The sequence below is a fragment of the Lytechinus variegatus genome, chromosome 3, assembly GCF_018143015.1.
Source record: "Lytechinus variegatus isolate NC3 chromosome 3, Lvar_3.0, whole genome shotgun sequence".
NCBI classification, from domain to species: domain Eukaryota; kingdom Metazoa; phylum Echinodermata; class Echinoidea; order Temnopleuroida; family Toxopneustidae; genus Lytechinus; species Lytechinus variegatus.
The window spans coordinates 46,907,740-46,929,192 of NC_054742.1; the positions used below are offsets into that span (position 1 = coordinate 46,907,740).

The 21,453-nt window shown below is 36.7% G+C and overlaps 1 protein-coding gene across 1 annotated transcript in view; it reads right to left on the bottom strand.

Annotated features, from left to right (window-relative positions):
* LOC121412045 overlaps positions 1-17,398 on the bottom strand; it is a 68,019-nt gene extending 50,621 nt beyond the window's left edge. Inside the window, exons 1-2 of the mRNA XM_041604955.1 lie at positions 17,193-17,398; positions 5,358-5,390 (exon numbers count right to left, since the gene is read on the bottom strand). Of these exons, the coding sequence (XP_041460889.1) occupies positions 5,358-5,390; positions 17,193-17,280 (121 nt within the window). The 5' untranslated portion in view covers positions 17,281-17,398. The remainder of the gene's footprint in view (positions 1-5,357; positions 5,391-17,192) is intronic.
* Positions 17,399-21,453: the final 4,055 nt, after the last annotated feature.

Here is a 21,453-nt window from a genome sequence, read left to right on the forward strand (position 1 = left end):
CTTCATTTTTCGGATTAACGAACCTTATTTTGTTTTCGGATTAACGAACCTTATTTCGTTTTCGGATTAACGAACCTTCGGAAAAACGAACCTTATTTCGTTTTCGGATCAACGAACCTTATTTTGTTTTCGGATTAACGAACCTTCGGAACAACGAACCTTATTTCTTTTTCGGATTAACGAACCTTCGGAACAACGAACCTTATTTCGTTTTCGGATTAACGAACCTTCGGAACAACGAACCTTATTTCGTTTTCGGATTATCGAACCTTCGGAACAACGAACCTTATTTCGTTTTCGGATTATCGAACCTTCGGAATAACGAACCGTCGGAATTACGCCACAAATGTTCGGATTAACGAACTCTTTTTAGTTTTCGGATTACGAACATCGAGGTATAGGCAATTTACGTGTTTCGGAATTACGAAGTGTAACCATATTTCGCTCGGAAAAATATACATGTACGTGTCTACGGTCAAATATGCGGGGATGATAATACAAAATCAAAATGTTTTATAAAGGATGTCCATTTTGCCCGAACACTATAGAGTCCGATTTGCGCGAGGTGTGGAAGGTGGGGCCGTACTAAACCAAAATAATGGTGTCTAAAGGTAAAACCCCGGTAAAACCGACGACCGACGGACGCGTGACATAACAATAAAATATCTCTGTACTTGTTTAGGGGTTCATTTCAGGGAAAATTGCCAAGAGTATCGTTTTGTTTCCAATACTGTAAGGGGTGCATTTTCAGAATATGGAAAATACATCGCTGTACTTGTTTAGGGCGCAGTTCTGGAAATACTTGCCAATGGCATGTATCCAATATTTGTTAAGGGTAGGGTTTCACACGCCAATGCTTGTTAAGGGGTGCACTTTCAGAATATGGAAAATACATGTTTAGGGTGTTTTTAAAGACCTCGTGGTCGCGCATTGTATCCACTCGTCAATGGAAGTGCCCCCGGGGGTTTATGAAAAGTTGTTGCACCTCTCCCCTCAATCGGCCTTCGTTATCATTTTTTTTTCTTTCTGCTAAATAATCTAGCTTTTTTAATTTGAATTCATTTTTAATGATCACATCTAAAAAAAAAAAAAACACCCACAACATGATATGAAATAAATGATTCCATACTAAATCAAAATAAACTTATATATTTTGTAATCCTCATTCTACTTCCTATTTACTTCATATCCTCTCCTTTTCATGACACTTTTTTTTTTAGATTGCATGGCCTTTCCCTTTCTCGTGTTTTCCATGACTTTGCACACTTGAACATTGTATTGTAAAATGTATTTAATGATATGTATCCTTCATTTTAAACTTTGTAATTCACTTGCAATTTAGTTTGTTAAGTGCAATATGTGGTGAATTTGAATAAATATCATTTATATATCTATCTCTCCCCCTTTTCTATTACTATTCTATTCAATTCAATTCATTTCCTATTTCAACCTTTTTATATTTACAATGGTAGTTCAATATATATATTTACAATAATACCATGAAACCAAAAGGGAAGGAGATCAACTATAAAGCAGAACTTGTAGGGTGAAGGTCTGCTTTTATATATTAATTAAAAATAAGATAAATAATGAAATAAACAAAAGAAAATTTAAAGATTAACAATACTTCAGTGTGCAGCCTTGCGTCATTTGTCCGCAACCTATTGCAACCTATCCATGGTATATTGCTTTTCATCATGCTTTTTATTTATAATTATTTTCATTTTCTTTAAAAAGAAAATGAATAAAGGTCCACAAGTACAAGTTTGTAAACTGAGGCAATTGCGATGTAAGATAGAGGGCGACAAAGCATCTATTTTGAATTATAGACTTGATTAGATCTCACCGACATTTTTTTCATATCCCGATTGAATGTTGACTTGAAGTGAACTGTCATGTAGTCCTATCATGGCCCTAGGAAGCGGGGGTGCCCCTGGAAAAAATGAAAATGTTTCCAAGGTGACCTTCCTTTTTTTTCTTCTTCTTTGCTTCTCAAATTTCTCGGGATCAAAATTACCTTCATATTTTTGAAACCCTTAAACTTTTTTCTTGTCAAATTTATCGGTAGCAAAATTACCTTGATTTTTTTAGTGCTACCTTTCTTTCTTGCTTGTTAAATTTACATCAGCATCCCCAGCTTTTAAAAAAATCGTTCCCAAGGCCCTGAGTCCTATATCTTAGAAAAGGGGAAAATCATGATGAGGAAGCTGTTCATGATTTATCAATTATCATCTATGGCATGAAGGAAAATATGACTAAATTTCAAAGCGTTATGAAAAAAAAAAGTTTCAAGATCTTCATTTTAATCCAAATCCTGCAAACGAATTCATAGATGAAGAAACAACTAAACTCACAAAACACGATTTACCGTTTCGTAATCTTTCTAGAAAATAAATGAATGAATAAATAAATAAAACACTTTGGGACGACTTGATAGGCCTTCTTATAAATAATACACTTTAGGTTTACACATTCTTTAACCTCTTATTTCAAATTGAAGTGATTGAACCAATCGAATGGGTAAAGAGTGAGTGAAGATTTGGTCGAAATAACAAGAAAGAAAAGAGAAAGGTATGTGGGCAGAGAAAGGGATATCGTGGCCGAGGAGGAATAGTTGACCGATTAACATTTTAGACTGTTGCTTTGTTTACTTGTTTTATATTGTTTGCTCCAGACTTTCTTTATCTATTTCTAATTGGTAACATATCGACTAGGTGAAGTAATATCAGTACCATCTGTATCTTACAGAGTACTTTTCTTTAACTTTTGTAATGTTGGCTGGCATCGTGCATTTTGTTCACCTCTCTAAATCACGTTTTTACCGACACCTGTGATGATAATAGAGTAGGTTCAAAGGTCATGGCTAAGGAGGAATTACCTGGAGCGGGAAAACCTCCCACGTCTTGGAAGAAACGCCCCGTTTGATTGGCGTAACCATGGATAGTAGCAACTGAGGGGTGTTTGTGCCAGCGGCGGAATAAACCTCATGTGTGAAGGGTGATTGGTGCAGGAATAAATACATAATTTCTCATGTTTCTTGGCTTCCGGGCCGATATCCTGCCATTCAACTGTTTCCCAATTGTTTCAGATTCTTTATTCCACATTCCAGAAATAATGTACATGACAGGGCCTATATAATACGCATAACTATGAAACATACGGGATTTCTTACCAATTCATATTTGTACAGTACTATCCACTTAAAAAATTACCACCTAAACGTGAGCGAAACTTTGACATTTACGAGTGAAAAAATCCTGTAAAGATAACAAAAATCATGATGTGAAATAAATTCATGTCAGAGCGTTAAGAAATTCAAAGTTTTACATGGAGAAAATGTTAAATACATAACTGAATAAAAATAAGTAATATTCGATAAATAAATCATAAATACTAAACGATTAAGGTGAGATGTAAGAAGCATTGATGATACATGTACTTAGGGCTGTGATTGATTAGTTGGATGTGACCAATAAAGCAAAAGAAACATCAAGACAAAGGAATGGAGGTGTAACGAGAGGTGGGATTTGACAAAACAACTTCCTCTCTCACAACCATTGTCACACTGTTACCACCACTACTACCACCAGAACCAACACACCATAAACTCCATCACTGGTATTCTTTACATCAATCTGCACCACCACCACCAACAACAACCACCCACTCTGCAACCATCATCATGTACCCGAGCACCACCACCACGACACTACAACCTGCAACCATCATCATGTACCCGAGCACCACCACCACGACAATACAACCTGCAACCATCATCATGTACCCGAGCACCACCACCACGACAATACAACCTGCAAACATCATCATGTACCCGAGCACCACCACCACGACAATACAACCTGCAACCATCATCATGTACCCGAGCACCACCACCAATACACTACAATAAGCAACCACCATCATGTACTCGAGCACCACCACCAATACACTACAACCAGCAACCACCATCATGTACCCGAGCACCACCACCACTACACTACAACCACCATCACACTGCAAAAACTCCGGTGTTGAAACAACACCAGTATATGGAATCAAACCGATGCTGTTTTAATACTAATTGGTGTTGTATAAACACCTATCTGGTGTTAGACCAAAACCAAACTGGTGTTGTTTAACACTTCTCCGATGTGGACATCTATAGATTCCAGGATGGTGTTAAATCAACGCCGGAGTTTCTGCAGTGCATGTACCCGAGTACCACCACCACTACACTACAGCCTGCAACCACCATCATGTACCCGATATAAGCTTAGATAATTATTCAGTCCGTTGATGCTTATTTTCTGGAAGTACCTTGTATCGAGGTACGTATATTCTATTATAACTTTTTTTCGTAATAAATAAACTATAAAACATGGAATCCCATTTACATATATTGCTTATTGTCATGACAAGCAAGCCCTATTGAAATTTTCGTCAAAACATGCGTGACATGTTTAAAAGTTAGTAAATGGGTCTATTCTGTCTCATTTAAGCCTTGCAATTTTAGTTTTATTTGGCAAATCTCCCTACCTCATCCATAATGCACGGAACATACCATCACCTTCATCACCAATTAGGCCCAAAAGTTCATACAATCTGGCTCAGTTTGTACCAGCAAAGTATAATATCGTGAAGAAACCCTACGATGCTTTGGGAGCGGGGGGGGGGGGGGTAGATCCTTTATTTAGAAAATATACCCCTTACCATTTTGTGATTTCATATTACAAATTGCTAACCCCAGAATTTTAAAAAGAACATGAAAAAAACTGTGATAAAGTACCATCAGTTGAACCCTTTGGCATCTGTAAGTATAATTCCGCCACTTTTCTGACCATTATTTTTATCAGGGGCGGATCTAAGATTTCGTGAATAGGGAAAAGAAATGGGGCACAAAGAGTCGGTCAATATATTTCTATATCTCACTTCTATAAATAACATGCAGGAAGGGGGTTATAATGAAACATTCTCAATATTTTTGACCAAAATAGGGCATGTGCCCTCTGAGCCCTGCCCTGCCCACCCGACCTGCCCCCTCCTAATAATTATCATCACTACCTTCGTCGTCGTCATGCATTGATTCAAAGTTCATCACCAATTCACGCAAACCTATTTCTGTCCTTCTCTCTATTTACATACATTCCACTCTATACGTTCATGAATATTACATTTAAAATGAACTTGAACTGTTTATATAAGAACATAGATTTGCAGATGCTTACAAAAATTTTTTTTTTTTTTTTAGATGATGTCAAATAAATCGAGAATACATGACCAAAAAGTTTGGTCAAGATATGAAAGCAAATGACTCACGGCTAAAAGAGAGAGAGAGAATGAAAGAAAATGTGACTTACCTCGCCTTTCTCTCGTTTGTTCAACAACATCATCTGTATGAAAATAAACAAATTGAAAAGGCTTTGAGTAAATATAAACATAATTAATTATTTAAATCATAAGAAATGCTAAGAATATCCTATTCTTCGTTAATAATACTAATAATGGATATTTAGAGGCGCTAAAACAAAAAGTACAATAGCGCGTACCATGTATGAATAATAATTTAACATTTGCAATAATTACTACAATATTCAAGATAAAAAAGGAAATTAATATATTATTGAGGAAAAAGGTATGCCTTAAGGGAAGATTTGAAGCCCAGAATACTGCAAGAATTTCATATTGAAAGAGGGATAGCATTCCAAGTCTTGTCAGCTGCTACATCAAAACGTTTTTCGGCAGAGGAGAGTTGGTACTGAACCAGACAATCCATTAATGTCTAATGATTCTTTTGGTTTTTTTTAATAATTATTCATTCTAGACATTAATTATTCGTTTGTGGGGACGTTGTGGTTACGAATCTCGTCTTTCAGTGAGAGGAGCGTGGGTTCGAATCTCAGCCATGGCGAGTTTTCCTTCAGCAAGAAATTTATCCACACTGTGCTGCACTCAACACAGGTGAGGTGAATGGGTACCCTGCAGGATTAATTCCTTCAATACACCGAGCGCATTTAGCAGCTGGGGCTACAGCCATGTAGGGTACTATATTGTGCGCCATTGAATAGGAAACTAGATAAATCGGCGCCTCATAAATGTTATATATTGTTATTATGGCAACAGCAGACACGGCATTATAAAAATGACACATAGAAAAAATGTGGGCACAATGCGAAGGCAGATATCAGCATTAACCTACATACCAGTGACAAGGTGCTTTTCTATAATGATTTCATTATATCTATCTATTATAATCTTAGATACTATATAGGCCTACCCTTGTTAGACATTATTCTGTGATTTCTTATGTCAAAATCTGTGACAAATAATAATAATGATATTCATTATTACCATAAGTGCCCATGGCTTGTGACCTCCCGTTTCTCGATCAGCGCCTGGTTGTTACTAGCTGATCGGTGTAGATGGGGTCATGTTAAATATTCACTTATTCGTATAATATTTGGGATAATATTTCATAACCTTTCCTTATGGATTGTGCTCTCTCTCTCTCGCTCTCTCCCCCCTAACTGATCCCACTATAGGATCCCTCTTTCCCCCTCATTTTTGCTTATTATCGTTTTACCCTTTCACCAACTGACACACTAAGTTGTTGTTTAAACAGACATAATTTTTTCCTGATTATTTAACTTATTTCCTTATTCTATTATTCCGTTATTCAACAGTGCATGCAAGCTATTTAATTTACTTATTAGTCCAATTAAATTCTGTTGCAATCTTTCATTGTTTTATCCACCTTCTGTCTTTATTCATTTAATATTTTCTCGCTATCCGCTATTGTGTTATTTTGAAAGACATGCACAACTTCAAATATACTTTTGCACGAAAGAGAAGTTTGAAGAATATGTCCCTAACAAATCCCAGATGTAAATACAGCCGCAGGAACTTTTTATCACAATCAAATGGATTATCACTGATTGACTGAATAAATATTCTAACTACATATACCATACAACCAAGGAGATTTAAATATAATATCTTTGATATATCCCATTTCAACTCAGAGGGGGTCGTATCACTACAAAATTGTGGTTTGTTATATACGCCCACACCGATATGGAAATATCATAAAAACTAATCATGTTAGTTTTATATTAATGGATCGTAATGTGTCATGGCATGTCATGGAGGACGACGTTGGCTTGGTACAATGGCCGATATCCTTAAAGAATTAGGACTGTTTTTATCGTGCTGTGTACCCTTGCGATCGCGGTATGAAAAGCGGGTTGGGCAAGGCTATCCACTTTCATTTTCACGAGGTCTGGTAACTAGAACAAAGTATAGCTTGGCACAGAAGTACCAAGAACAATCATTGATGATCAAAAATGACATGGAACATGTTACCGCGGTCATCCTTTGCTGTCTTGGATAGAGGTCCAAGGGGGCGTGTGAGCCTTTTCCAATCAATCGGTTATAGGTAATCGACATACTGCGAAAAAATCGATATCTCTGTAAGAAAGTGGTTATCTGACAAATATACGACTATAAAAACAAATCACTACCCATCCCCCTGCTCATAACCAACAAAAGATAAACATACAGCACTCCCCCCCATCACATGTTAGGTTAAGGTTTAGTCGATGATGAAATCACTCCTCCCTCTCCCCCACTGGACTAAGCCGACTTGAAAACTTAGCTCGTGGCAGAAATCAAATTCAACTTCCGACCAATCAGAAGCGCACAGATCAGACTTTCGTTCTTCTGCTTTTATACAAGTTCAAAATACAAACTTATTACAAAATTGAAAGTAGTTCATAGATTTGTAAACCATCACTGTTTTGAACAAACTGTGAAACTGCCCGGTCGATATAAACATGGCTAAACATTCTGATTGAATTATTTGCGAAATAAAGGCGGTCTTTTAAACGCAACCCTTAAAAACGGGCCTCGGTAGTTCTATTTCAACAGTGACCTGCATTTTTATCACTTTAATATAACGAAATTGGGGGAAATATGTCGATTTCACTGACCTTTACGATGACATTTATTATCTCACTGCTTGAAATTAGGGCAATACTATAAGAGGCTGTGAAACTGCCTTTGCAAACAATCGAACAATTTCAAGAAACATAAAGATTCCATATAAATTTATCCTAATCAAATCAGCGTACATCCGCAAAAAATGAGATGTTTTTTTATCAACTTCACAAGATGACCCGTCTCCAGTTACTACGAACCACAATCTAGAATAGTTCAAACTGCGGATAAAGTCCCCAAATGTCGATTTGTTTATTTTGTTTTTTTGATTTTTCCCCCCTTTATGGGTGAAAATATGATAAAATGTGACCTCAATCAAAATGGGTTTATTCTTTTTCATGATACACACTGAGAATCTCTAATTTCTTAATCTCTGTGATGGTATCCAGAAATCATAAAAGGTTGTGAATTGTCGCCACTTCAGATATAGGGGAAAGTGCAATATGTTCTTTTGGGGTGTGATATTAATTTATTATTTTGAAAATTAAAACAATTTTTTTTAGTGTTCCTTATTCATTTTTGAAAAACTTATTTCTTTCTAACAATGACCTGCATTTTCATCACTCTGATATAACGAAATTTGTGGTAAATAAATCAGTTCCAATGCCCTATAAAGTGATTGAAGATCAACATACGTCTAAAAATCACAATACCATAATAGGCTGTGAAACTGCCTTTGTAAACAATCAACCAATTTCAAGAAACAAAGATTGCCATATAAAATTATTCTAATCATATAAACTTTAATCCACAAAAAGGAGATTTTATAAATCAAGTTCACGAGATATTTGACCTGTCTCCACTCACTCCGAACTATTAGAAAAACAATGATCAAAGCAATTGCTACCAGTGTAGAAGTCCCAACTCAAATCTACCTTTTTCGGCTCTTGTCCATAACCATCGTCTTCGTTATGCTAAAACCAAAAAGTGCATGGCATGACATCGCCACTGCAGTGGATGGCGAAAAGAACTATCGGCATAAGCAGTGAAATCTACGTAAGATTTGTTTTGGGAACCATCGTCTAATTGGCTAATATTACTTCGTTGCATTTCTATTACTATATAGTACTAATAAATCAGATGCTATTACGATTACAGTGAGGTTAAACGTTGCCCTACCAGAGTGAAGGCATACTTCCATGACCTTACCATTCAACATCAATTTTCCTTTCATAATATTTAGTCGGCTGTATAGGTTTCAAATCCTTGAATTACAACAAAGTAATAGGTGCGCTCTTCCCGTTTGATTGAATAATAAGGGAGCGCCTTTCGATCGTAATTGCAACATTTGAATTGTCTCGAAATACATGGTGATATACTTATACACGTCATAGCCTATAATATCCGACTGATGTCGATTATAGTCTTGAAGATTTCACAAATGTCAAAAGTGTATTGGAGTCAATCATTCGACTGAATTAAATTATTTGGCGCTGATGCACACTCTTATTTGCAAAAAAATAAAAATTCGGCATTAGAATACATACAAGTCACGTGATGGCGTTCCTTGGAACGAATGTCATCATCTGTAACAAAATCTATTCTTAGCCCAACGCCGCAAATACCATTAATCTAATAAGGAATGTTTGTCCAAAGTAATCGCAAGTTAATAGCAATCCTTAACTGATCAGTTTTACCTCCTCACTAACAACTTCATTTGTCATAATATTACAATTTTCTCCATTCATTACCCCCCCTCACACACACACACACACACACCATTCACGCACCTTTTATTTCTGCGAAATAGCTTTATGAATTGCTGCCACTTTCTTCCTCTTCGTCGTCTCCTTCTTCTCCTCCTCCTCCTCCTTCTTCTTCTTCTTCTTCTTCTACTCTTTCTTCTTTTTCTTTTCCTTCTTATTCTTTTTCTTCTTCTCACCCTCCTCCTCCTTCTCTTTCATCTTAATAAAACTATTTGTCTATCGGCCCCATCATCTGAGTATTATTTTTATCCTCCAGGTCGTAATGCAGTAATTGTCGAGGCATTCTAAGAATGGATCCGGAGGAGAGGGGTGTCCAGAGAACAGCGATACCAGGATACTTTTAAATGGTAGCCTGGACAACAACATACGATGGTTTAATGTAGGCTCAATCACATAACACATCAGACATGGTTTTGGGCCTATGTTTCGTCATAAATCGTTTCCAAATATAGCTGTCTAGGAATGTTTTTGTTTTATTCATAAAGGTAGCACACCATTGGGAAGCCGAGAGGCGCACTTACTGGCTTCACATGAACGTTCGGGCTGTTACCGATATATATCGTGTGAGTAAAAAAAAAAAGAGGTGCCGTGGCCGAGTGGTCTAAGGCGCAGGGCTATACATGGAAAGATCGGGGTTCAATTCCCGGCCACGCCACCTCTGCCGTGAGCAAGGCATTTAATCTTCAATGCTCTTTTATCCTGTTTTCAAATAAATGGAATGCATTATCGGTAACTAGACACCTCACAAGTCACAAAGTCCATGCAAGTTTAAGGGAAAGCCGTGAACACATAATTATTATATATGACTGATGGAAAGAATATTTTCTTCCAAATAATTTGATACAACATTAATGTTGTATGTCTTCGCGCTTGAATAATCAGTAGATATTCTTTGCAGTGATGTAAATTTTGACTTGCGCCAAAGTAAGGCATGACTGCAATGAATGAATCCAGATGCCAAAATCCTACATGAGTTAGTGAACATATTTTTAAATCCATTTTCCATAAAATCAATTTGAAAATTGGTACTAAAATGTGTTTATTAAACAATTATAGTGTAAGTTACTGAAAAGGTATTTTGAAGGGGGTTTTAGTACAACCTTTGTACGATTATGAAATCAATTACATCTGGATTCATTTTTTGCAGTCATGCCTTAATTTGGCGCAAACAAAAATTTACATCACTGCAAAGAATGTCTCATGGTTATCCAACCGTTAACACATTCCACATAAATATGATATCAAATTATTTGGGAGAATGTACTAATTCAGGTCATATATAATAATTATTTTTGTTTATGAAATATATTTTTTCCTTAAATTGGGAATTGTTTTTTTTTTTTACTCACACGGTATATTGATTTTACTTGTACGAGAGTTCATCCGATTGGTGAATGGAAGTTCGGTTGGAATCATCGTCCAATATCCGCATTATCATGACTATTCAAATTGCAGGGGCCCGTTTCATAAAGGTTATCTTCCTGTTGTAACATGGTAACTATCATGGTAATTGGGATCAGCAGCCAATCACAATCACGGTTGACATATAATCCTCATGAAATGGGCCCCAGATATGTCATTACAAGGGGATACACAACATGACAGTTAATATCGTTCTTTCAATATACAGATGCAGGCATAAAATTCATGTAGGTCTATGTTATAAGAATGTTGAAACAGTTTTCTTTCTCATATAGGGGTTAATACTTTTCACTCCTTTTACATTCATCCATTAAAAAAAGAAACTTTCTCGCGAATCGCTGGGAATGCAGCATAATATGCTAACGATATATTTCTCATTCAATCGTACAAAAGCTGATTGAATATTCAGTAAGATTTATGAAACATCAAAGCTTCCGCGCTTTGCGCGAGAGATGAATCTTCCCTCTCTGCATCCTGTCCAATAGAGAGCGTGCTCTATAAAAAACTAATTTACATTTTTGCGTGTTCCCTACCAGCCCCCCCCCTTCGAAATGAAACCCTGGCTTCATCATGTTCATAGGCGCTAATTTGATGTGATCAAGTGCATTCTTTGATAATCAATCCAGCGCCCCAATTTTCCCTGTATAAATCAGGGGGGTAGATCCTTGTACAATTAACATTATATCCCAAAGCACCGTTCATCTTCTTCTTTCCATCCTTCTCTCCTCCTCCTTTCCCATTCATGCTCCGCTTGCATTCTTTCCTCTTTTTACTCCTCCTTCCCATAGTTTCTTTCCTTGCAATGTACATCTTGGAGTCTGGTCTAATAGAGTACAAACAAGAATCGAAAACAAAAGTGAGCCCCTGATGAATTTTCAAGAACACCTCCATGTTAGGGTTAAATACGTCCATGTGTTTCGAAATTGACACTGTGACATGGATCACGGATGGTTTCGTCTCAAGGGACACGAGGGAGCTTTCCACTTCCACGACGGGCGACAGATTCAAGATCATAGAAAATGTAGTATAATAATGACCTCCATAACAATGAACAACCAAGAAGTCTTTGTCCAAAACTGGTGTATCCAAACGAAATATTTGCAATTTTTCGTCACCTCCGAAACTTGGGACGAAACTGCTCTTCCGGTTCACCAATTTTCGTCAGAAACTTCCCAGCTGTTCATTATCATTTGATGGGCAATTTTCAATATATTTTCTGTGTTCTTGAATCTGTCGTACTTCGTGGAAGCTAAAACTCACTATTCTCTTTGACGGGGATAGTGGTTTCAAATGGGGTCTCCGACGCGCCAAAGTAAATTGCTGGCTCAGTTAGCCCTTGACACAAGCTTGTTGTGCACGTTCAACATCAGGCATGGAAAGCTTCCCAAGAGACCTCAGTCATGTAGGCTGTAGGAAGCGGATTACTTGGAAGAGTAATCTCATATTGTTTTAATGGTTTCAGAATCATTTCACATTACATTCCCTTGGAGAAATCTGCCTTCTCTAATGCCTCTGTTTTCAAAGTCAACATGGTCAACTGCAGACTTTAATTCAACAATTCTAATTCTATATTTCCTAGCTGATGTTGCTGTTCTTCTTCTCTTTTTTCGTCTCCTCCTCCGCCTTCTTCTTCTAATGGCCTTCCATAAGATTTCTATCTACCAAGGGAGGGGAAAAGAGGGTGTAAAATGTTCAAGAATACATGAAAGTCTAGAAGTGAGGGGGCGGAACAACCGAGCAAATTTTTTTTTTCGATTGAATCTTTCGAAAGGATTTTGTGAAATTTATTTCAAAAGGCCAAAACGAAGTAAATGTTTTTTTTTTTAAATTAGGAACGGGGAATAATTATGCAGGGACTCTTCGTCTGGCAAGCTTTTCTCCTTCATTTTCATTTTCTTGTTTTCCTATTTATTTTAGTACTACTCATGATCACTTTATTTCTCCTTTTACTTCTTTGATCTTTTCCTTATTGTATTCATGGTTTCTCTTATTATTGTTGCTGGTGCCCTTTTCTGTTTCGTCTACTCTTCTTCGCTTTCACTGTCTTCAGTTTCATATTCATTTTATCTTCCCCTCCTGCTTATTGTTTTCGTCTTCACTGATCGCCTGTGTTCTGGTATTCATCGCCACGTAAGCAAACAACATGAATCATTGTCTTTGTTAGTTTCTTTTTTTTTCATATTAGACCACAAATTGAAAAAAAAATTATCGTGAGCCTCTGCTCGATAATTTCTGTCTATCTTGCTAGATACGTTCCTAAAATCTCCCGCCATTAGACAAACTGGATGTACTTGACCTATTCGCAGTAAGAAGTATAAAGGTTGTCAAAGGTAATTAGATGTGACGAGTACAGGTCTTGGAAACGATGCAGTCAATTCGAATGGTTTAGTTCCCTGAAAATGGTATCACAAACCCAACTCTTCTCGAAACTATGAGCCTACAGGTTCCTGGAAATACTTTACTACTACGCTAATGTAATATTGGAGAGATGACAGGAAAGTTCTGATTTATCATTGCTTTGAAGTTCCACTGTACTGGATGATAATTATTTGAGGTTTGTGTTACGTTATTCATCTTTCTAACCCCCCAAAAAATAAATACATAATCTATCTTAATAATTGAGGAAACATCCACTTCTCATCAGGGCGAAATAGTACAATAGGATATTACTCCTAAATTGCCAAAAGCTTGTGGTTGGGTGGAGAAGTGGTAGGTACAGCACGTAAAGATTGCTGAATGTATACATTCAGGTCATTTGGCTAAATCAGTTGATTGTAGAGCAATGTACTTTGATATATCCGTTCTAAGGCAAAATCTTATTCACATAATCTGTTTTTACTATCGCATGATCACCTTGTGTACATTCTGGGTAACTGAACCGAATGATTTGGAAATTCCTAATTGTTCACACTGAATAATGTTATAGGAAATAATGTTTGTAATCTCTGTGACAATAATGTACTATAAGTTAAACATGCATACATAAAATTACGCGTTTTATAATTTACTGTAATCTTATATCTTACAGGGATATCGCAATACTAGTATACGAATGAGACACACAAAACACTTTTCCCTACATTTTTTATCATCCTTACGTGTATATGGGACGGCTCATTGATTGAAAAGAATGATCGGTCGGCAAATGGCGCTCTCTTACTTTAGACCTCGTATCTTAGACCTGTCGCGCTTTGTGTCTTGATATCGAAATGAATTTTTAAGAATTGGCTAAGCATTCCATGTTACAGTAATTCTTCCCCAGCCCTTGGTCTAGAGCGTCTATATGGTCATTCACGTATTAACCCAGACAGCAAAAGGATGCTAGAACCATTTGTCTTATCCGCATAAGATAAATGACCAACCGCAACCATTTTAATTAGGACAGCATTCATATAAGCAATCTGTTTTCTTTGACTTGTTTATGACAAGTCATCAGATTTGTTGAGATGTTTTGATATTGATCTGGAATGAAAACCATCAAACTGCCATCGCTGATTCTCCGATAACCCAGGAACATCCGAATAACAACAATCCCAATGGGGAAAATCACAGAACGATGAAAGGTTTCTGATGATCGTCGATCTGGTGTCAAGGTGCACTTGACTCAGAAGAAAAACAGAGTTGAAAGTCCTGGATGTAGACCTTGGAACTCTTTCATGAATCGACTTGCTATTGATTTTTCACTGCTTTCAGCCAATCAGATGCACGGATTTCAGTAGCTTATAACGGTTGTCGGTGAAAATCACTGACAGCGTGCTTTGTGAAACGACCCTGACCTGGAAAGGGTAGCTCTCTCGAACTTTGACCATGGTAATGAAGATCGGACTCGCAAAATGTCCTTTCTGTGACCTTAGAACTCTTGGCAATGATCAGGCGATGAGTTCCTAAGTGATTTCCAATTTGTTGTTAGATGCAGATTATTTCCAGAAACATGTTTGTCTGTCAAGGGTAATGACCGTCAGAGGCCAATCCGTGAAGAGACTTCAGGACGTGACATACATTTTGAATCATCATATAGACGCAGCAATTTGAGCTGACTTCATTATACTTTTTCTCTCAATTTTTTATACTTCTAGCGAATCATTGGAAGCGTGTCAAACACTATACACCCCCTCTTACCCAACCCTATTTCGAAACCTCACGTACAGTAGCCTTTAAATATATATATACTACTTATACTACTACTACTACTACTACTAATAATAATAATAATAATAATAATAATGATAATAATAATAATAATAACAATAATAATGATAACAATAATACTTAAATGTATATAACGCATAATAATCGAGGTGAAGTCTCTATATACGCTTTACCAATAGGCAAATATGGTGAGGGCAGCCGATGAACGGGGTAATGACATGTCAAAGCGCTTCAAGACATTGTTCCGATGTATTAAGTGCTTTATCATAAAAGCGAATGATTATTATCATTATTTGCTACTTTAAGTAATGTTTCATTTGCAAGTAGATTTTGATTGTTTCGTACAAACATAGGTGTGCTGAATTTTCTACTTGTGTTGACTGTTGGAAGAATCGGAAACAGTGAACGGAAAAACCTTTCCTGGTAGGGTAAGCTCTGAAGTCAGTAAAGTACCATTTTGTTTTTATTCCAGGCAGAGTTTTGTGTACCACATCCGATCACCAAATAAGAACATTATTTTCGAGGGAAATAAGCAACTACCACACTGTCATATACATTTTCATCAAGTCTAGAAATTGAATATTACCATTTAAACTGTTAGACCCATTGGCATGATGGGCGAGCGAAATATAAAAAAACAGTGATATTTGTCCATGTACTCATGGCATTAGCATAACTGAATTATTGCTAATCATATCGCGAAGTATATCCTACATCAAGTAACATTTTCCATCCGTATATTAAAATTTTATCATGTAAAACAATAAGTAAACAAATGGAAATAAGATGTTTGACATGTTGGTGCTACTTTTCAAAAAGCTGGAGTTATCCTGAATGTGACCTCCAGATATAACGCAACAAAAATATCGTACATTATCCAAAGAAATTGCATATCTCAATAAACAAGGGGTAACACTGCCCCCCCCCTCCCCTAAATACACACGTCTCGAAACAGAACTCCGATAAACACACACATCTCGAAACAGAACTCCGAATGCTCTGACGGAAATGCATTGGAAATCAAAATAATAATAATAATAATTGGTCAGGATGACCGAGATGATCTTAGAAGCAGGTTAACTAGGACATGGCCTAATAAACGAATATCGAAGATTTTAACAATTAAGTACCATCCTGAAATAGGCCTTCAAACTTCACAACTCTACTGCGATTTTCCCTGATGGTGCATACTTTTTACCACTTTTTACCCTCAATGTCTTATTTTTAAAAACCAATTATATTCTATATACCACTCGCCCATAGGAAATGACCTGCGTGTGTATGTAATTTGCCATATTATTTTGGATACTGTATGAATCTGAGGACACCTTGTTGTGCCTAGCAACATTCCTCACATAGAAATGCACACACACATTCCCACACCCACACACATCACCACTATAGGGCCAATAACTATACGCTGATTCTTTTATGTAATCATTGTTCAAATAAACCATACATTAAAATATATCAGTATCCATTGATGTGGCTGTATGTATAACATTTTAAATGATACCATCCATAACCAAACACGGGATATTAAGGGGAAGGGCCTCAGGGGCGGTTTCCTATGAGAAAATTTGAATGCCATTTAACATTTTCTTTCGAAGAAACGGCTTTGGTAGTTTCGTCATAAATTGTTTTTCTTGGTTACAAACAATATACCACCCCCCCCCCCATTCTTGATTGATCGTTGTCACCCTTTGAAACTCCATAATGCAGTCTTCCTAGGGTTACGTAAAATGAAAGAGGCTTGTTCGTCGACATAGTTTTTACGATAAATATCAAAACACCAAACTGATCAGGGACGTTTAAAGATTGTGTATTTCTTACACTAATTTATATCACTTATGTATCCTTATATGCAAAATAATGAAAACTCGATATGCGAATATGTATAGAAGGGAAAGAAAATAGACTTACGTTTGTTGACGTTCTGAATATTGTACCCAATCACCAGGGTTATACAGGCCAGAAGGCAGCCCAGATGAAATAACAAACCGTCTCCCATCTTTCTTAGAGCACTCTTAGATCACCTACTCGTGAAGTGAGAGATGGTCGAACGTTGATGATGAGGGACGTGTAATGAAATGCCGTCGAATATCGGCCGCCGCGCCAGCAAAGAGAAATACTTATCTCAGCTTGACGCTCGGTTTCTGGTGGCGCCAACATGCGCGCGCAGGCGATCACAACACCGTCATAAAATAGGTAGCGAGGAATAGAGGAGTTAGATAGAACTCATCGTTCTAAAACCGTCCATCGGTGTTAGTATAGGTATGCCGCAAGTTTAGGACTGGTATGTTGGACTGAGTATCCAGGGAACAGTTTAAAGGACTTATTTAGTTTGAACGTATTATTTCAAATGAGCCAAGACTTTCACAACCCCGTTATAGGCACAGTACGTATAATACTGTAAACACAAAATATATAGAGACATTTCACTTTATACTTTGTCTTGACCACACTGCCACATGAAAGGGTCACTCTATCGTAACAATAGGGTATGTCAGTTGACCTCAAATTTGAAATGATAACTTGGGGATTAACCACAACGCCGAATAAAGGAGCCGAATCGGAACGTCGAATCGAGGCTTCTTTCATATCTAGTTCCCACTGTCACGTTTTTGCGCAACGATTCAAACGGCGTACTTAATCGTGGGGTAATCGTAGTGTGACCTTATCAGATCGTATCAGATCATATCAGATCAGTCGTGGTAATCCTATTGATCGTGGAAAATTTTTGAATGGTTCAACAATTTTTGCGATCTCCAATCTTGGCTTTCGCAAAGGATCGCACGACAGTTCTTTCAATGAACTTCAATAAACCTACTTCTTTCTCCAGTTTATACTTTCCGAAGAAAGTATTATTTTTTATCCTTCCTTTATTTTCTACGGTTGCGATACGATTCAAAAGTGACTTGTGTCTTTGTAGAACCCTTGTGTTTTCCTGTCAACTCAATCGCGGTGGTACCAGATGATGATGATGAGTTACAGACTGTACATATTGAATGTCTTCATTATTACAACATGTACAATGTGGCTGGGTGGGGGTTAAAGAAAACATCCTACACCCTCGTCGCCATTATACGTCACACACCAGTTCCACATTAATGTAGGACCCCATCGGATTTGTTTACCCGACATGCAGTTGAACAAAGACGGAACGTGTATTGATTTAGATCAAAGATTGATGCAACCCCGTATTATGTCAGACTCGATCATTTATTCATTGCAAGCTACTTCTGGGGCCCATTTTATGAAGATAAACAATAAAACTTTGCCATTATTATATGTTCCATGGAAGAGTATTACTGACTGCAGTGCCCTGTCACCATGGTCGTTGCCATAAGTCTTAATGATAACTGGCTCTTAGTATGCCCAGACTACAATTAAGCATTCCCAAGGAAGGAAATGGAGGGGTCTTGGACGAGCTATTTGTACCATCGCGACGTATGATAACGTTTTAAACCGGGGTTTTAAAATATTGTGCTCACCCCAGGCCAACGTTACTCATTGGTTCAGTAATGTTATGCCTTCGTATTTATTTTCTTAGAAAATAATATATATGTACATGAAGTTAAAATTTAAATGTGAATCAGTCACAACTGGTAATGATTACAGTATTTGTGTCGTTGATGTAACCGGGTTATGATAGATGGAAACGATACAGGTTTCTGACCACCAAGAAGGCTTCATTAGCATCAACATCATTGCTTTGGATCGCATCCATTTTGACAAAACAATGATCAGTGAAAGAGGTCATGGCAAGATGCTACATTCTTAAGGAAGCGTTGATCGTAAGGTCGGTTAATAGGAGTGAAACCAGGTTCAGGTTTCTATAAATTCGTAGGATATATACATTGGTTTATTATTTACAAGAAAGTTATAAGTTGTTTGCATCTTTTTTTTCACTATATATATATAGCGCATACATTCGTAATTCCGAAGCTTCGTTATTTCGAAGGTTCGTATTTCCGAAGGTTCCTAATTCCGAAGTTTCGTAAGTCCGAAAACGAAATGAGGTTCATTATTCCGAAGGTTCGTTCGTCCGAAAACAAAGTGAAGTTCGTAATTCCGAAGATTCGTTAATCCGAAATCGTAATGATTAACAAACCTTATTTCGTTTTTGGACTAACGAACCTTCGGAATAACAAACCTTATTTCGTTTTCGGACTAACAAACCTTCGAAACATCGAACCTTATTTCGTTTTCGGATTATCGAGCCTTCGGAATAACGCTACAAATGTTCGGATTAACGAACTTCGAGGTATAGGCAATTTACGTGTTTCGCCGGTGTTTCGAATTACGAACCTTCGGAATAAAGAACCTTCGGAATTACGAAGTGTCAACTATATATATATGAACAAACGTATTTTCACGACTGCTTCAGAAACAGATTTTTAATTGTATTTTTGTTTTTGTCACATCATGGGCAGTGACGACGAGTGTGACTTTACCTTTAATTTTTGAGAGCTATACTCCTTTTAAAATCTACGATTTTATTTCAAGGCATTTACTAAACTATTTGTGATTATATATATATATTTTTTGTGACACAAATGGATGAAGAGAAAATTTCTGTCACAAAATATTTGAATAAAAAAGAGTTGCCAAAGCTGTTGTACATGTATAACTTCACACATTTATATATATATATATATCTTCTCCAAACTGATAATATTTAATAGGAATTTATATTCAATCTGATTGAATTAACATCAAGATTTATTTGCAGATTTATTTACCCTTTTACATGCCGTAATAATGTGCAATGATAATATTTAGACTTTTCTGTAAAGGTCAAAATGTTTCTGGGAAGAGCTACTACCCCAGTCTTGCCACTATCCAATCCCATCCTTATGTAAACAAAAACATCATGTAATTTTCTATCTGATTATTATCTTTTGATTTGATATGATTTTTTTCTAGCTTTAAAATCAGGGTCACAAATTAAAGCGAAATACAAACGAAATAAACTTCTTTCACAGACAAAAACAAGTTCATTTGGGGAATAGTGATATATACTTGGAGATGTGTGAATCCATTCTGAGTTTACAAATCGCATAACAGTTCCAAGGTCTTCTGCTTGTATCATTTCCAGTAGAGTTTTGAAGACCTTAGGGAATCTAAATTAGGTTTGTTAGAGTATTAAGGACATAAAACCAATGCCTATAGGTTCTTTCCCCCAAATCTGTTTTGATTTCTCGAGCTGTATGCAGCAATCACCCCCTTGACATGCTTGACGCGGGTCAATGCTCCCAGACTTGGGATAATAAATTTAATTTGTTCTCCGTTCACCTTGACATGTTGTCTTTTTTTTTTAAATAAATTTAAATAAATGCATCGATCAATCAGAAAGAATGATCCTGTTTCCAATATTAGCCGAGGTCATCTCGTATCTGTGGCGGTATGTTTCAAATGGTTCTTCTAAATTAATTTCTAGGGAGATTACGATTTTTCTGAGATGCCGACCGAAGAGAATGCTAGGCTATGATTCCATGATTTAAAGGAGAATGAAACCATTGGAACAGGATAGCTTGTGTGAAAACAGAAAAATCAAAGAAACAGATCAACGAAAGTTTGAGAAAAATCAGACAAATAATGAGAAAGTTATGAGCATTTGAATATTGCGATCACTAATGCTATGGAGATAGCAAATTGGCAATGGGACAAAGATGTGTGATGTCACTTGTGAACAACTCTCCCCATTACTTTAATATATATTTCACTAGAATTGCCTCTTTTATCACATCTATCCATAAATAATGTGTTCTGTTTACATGAGGGCATGTAATTCATATTTTTAAGAATACATCATGGATAAAGAGTTTGTATCATCATAAGAGCAAAAAGAGACATTTTGAGGGTATTTTATAGTCCACCAAAGGGAAAGTTGTTCATCAGTGACATCACACATCCTTGGTTTTGCCAATGTGAGGATCACCATAGCATTAGTGATTACAAAATTCAAATGCTCATAACTTTTTCACTATTTGTCCGATTTTTTCTCAAACTTTCTTTATTCTTATTCTTTGATTTTTCTGTTTCTATACACAAGCCTATTTGTTCCAAAGGTTTCATTCCCCTTTAAGAAATTGAGAAAATACAGAAGCATATTTTCTGAGTGGGTTAGATTAAGTAGGAAGAATGATCAATAACTGACGCGCAGGCTTCAGCCAAACGA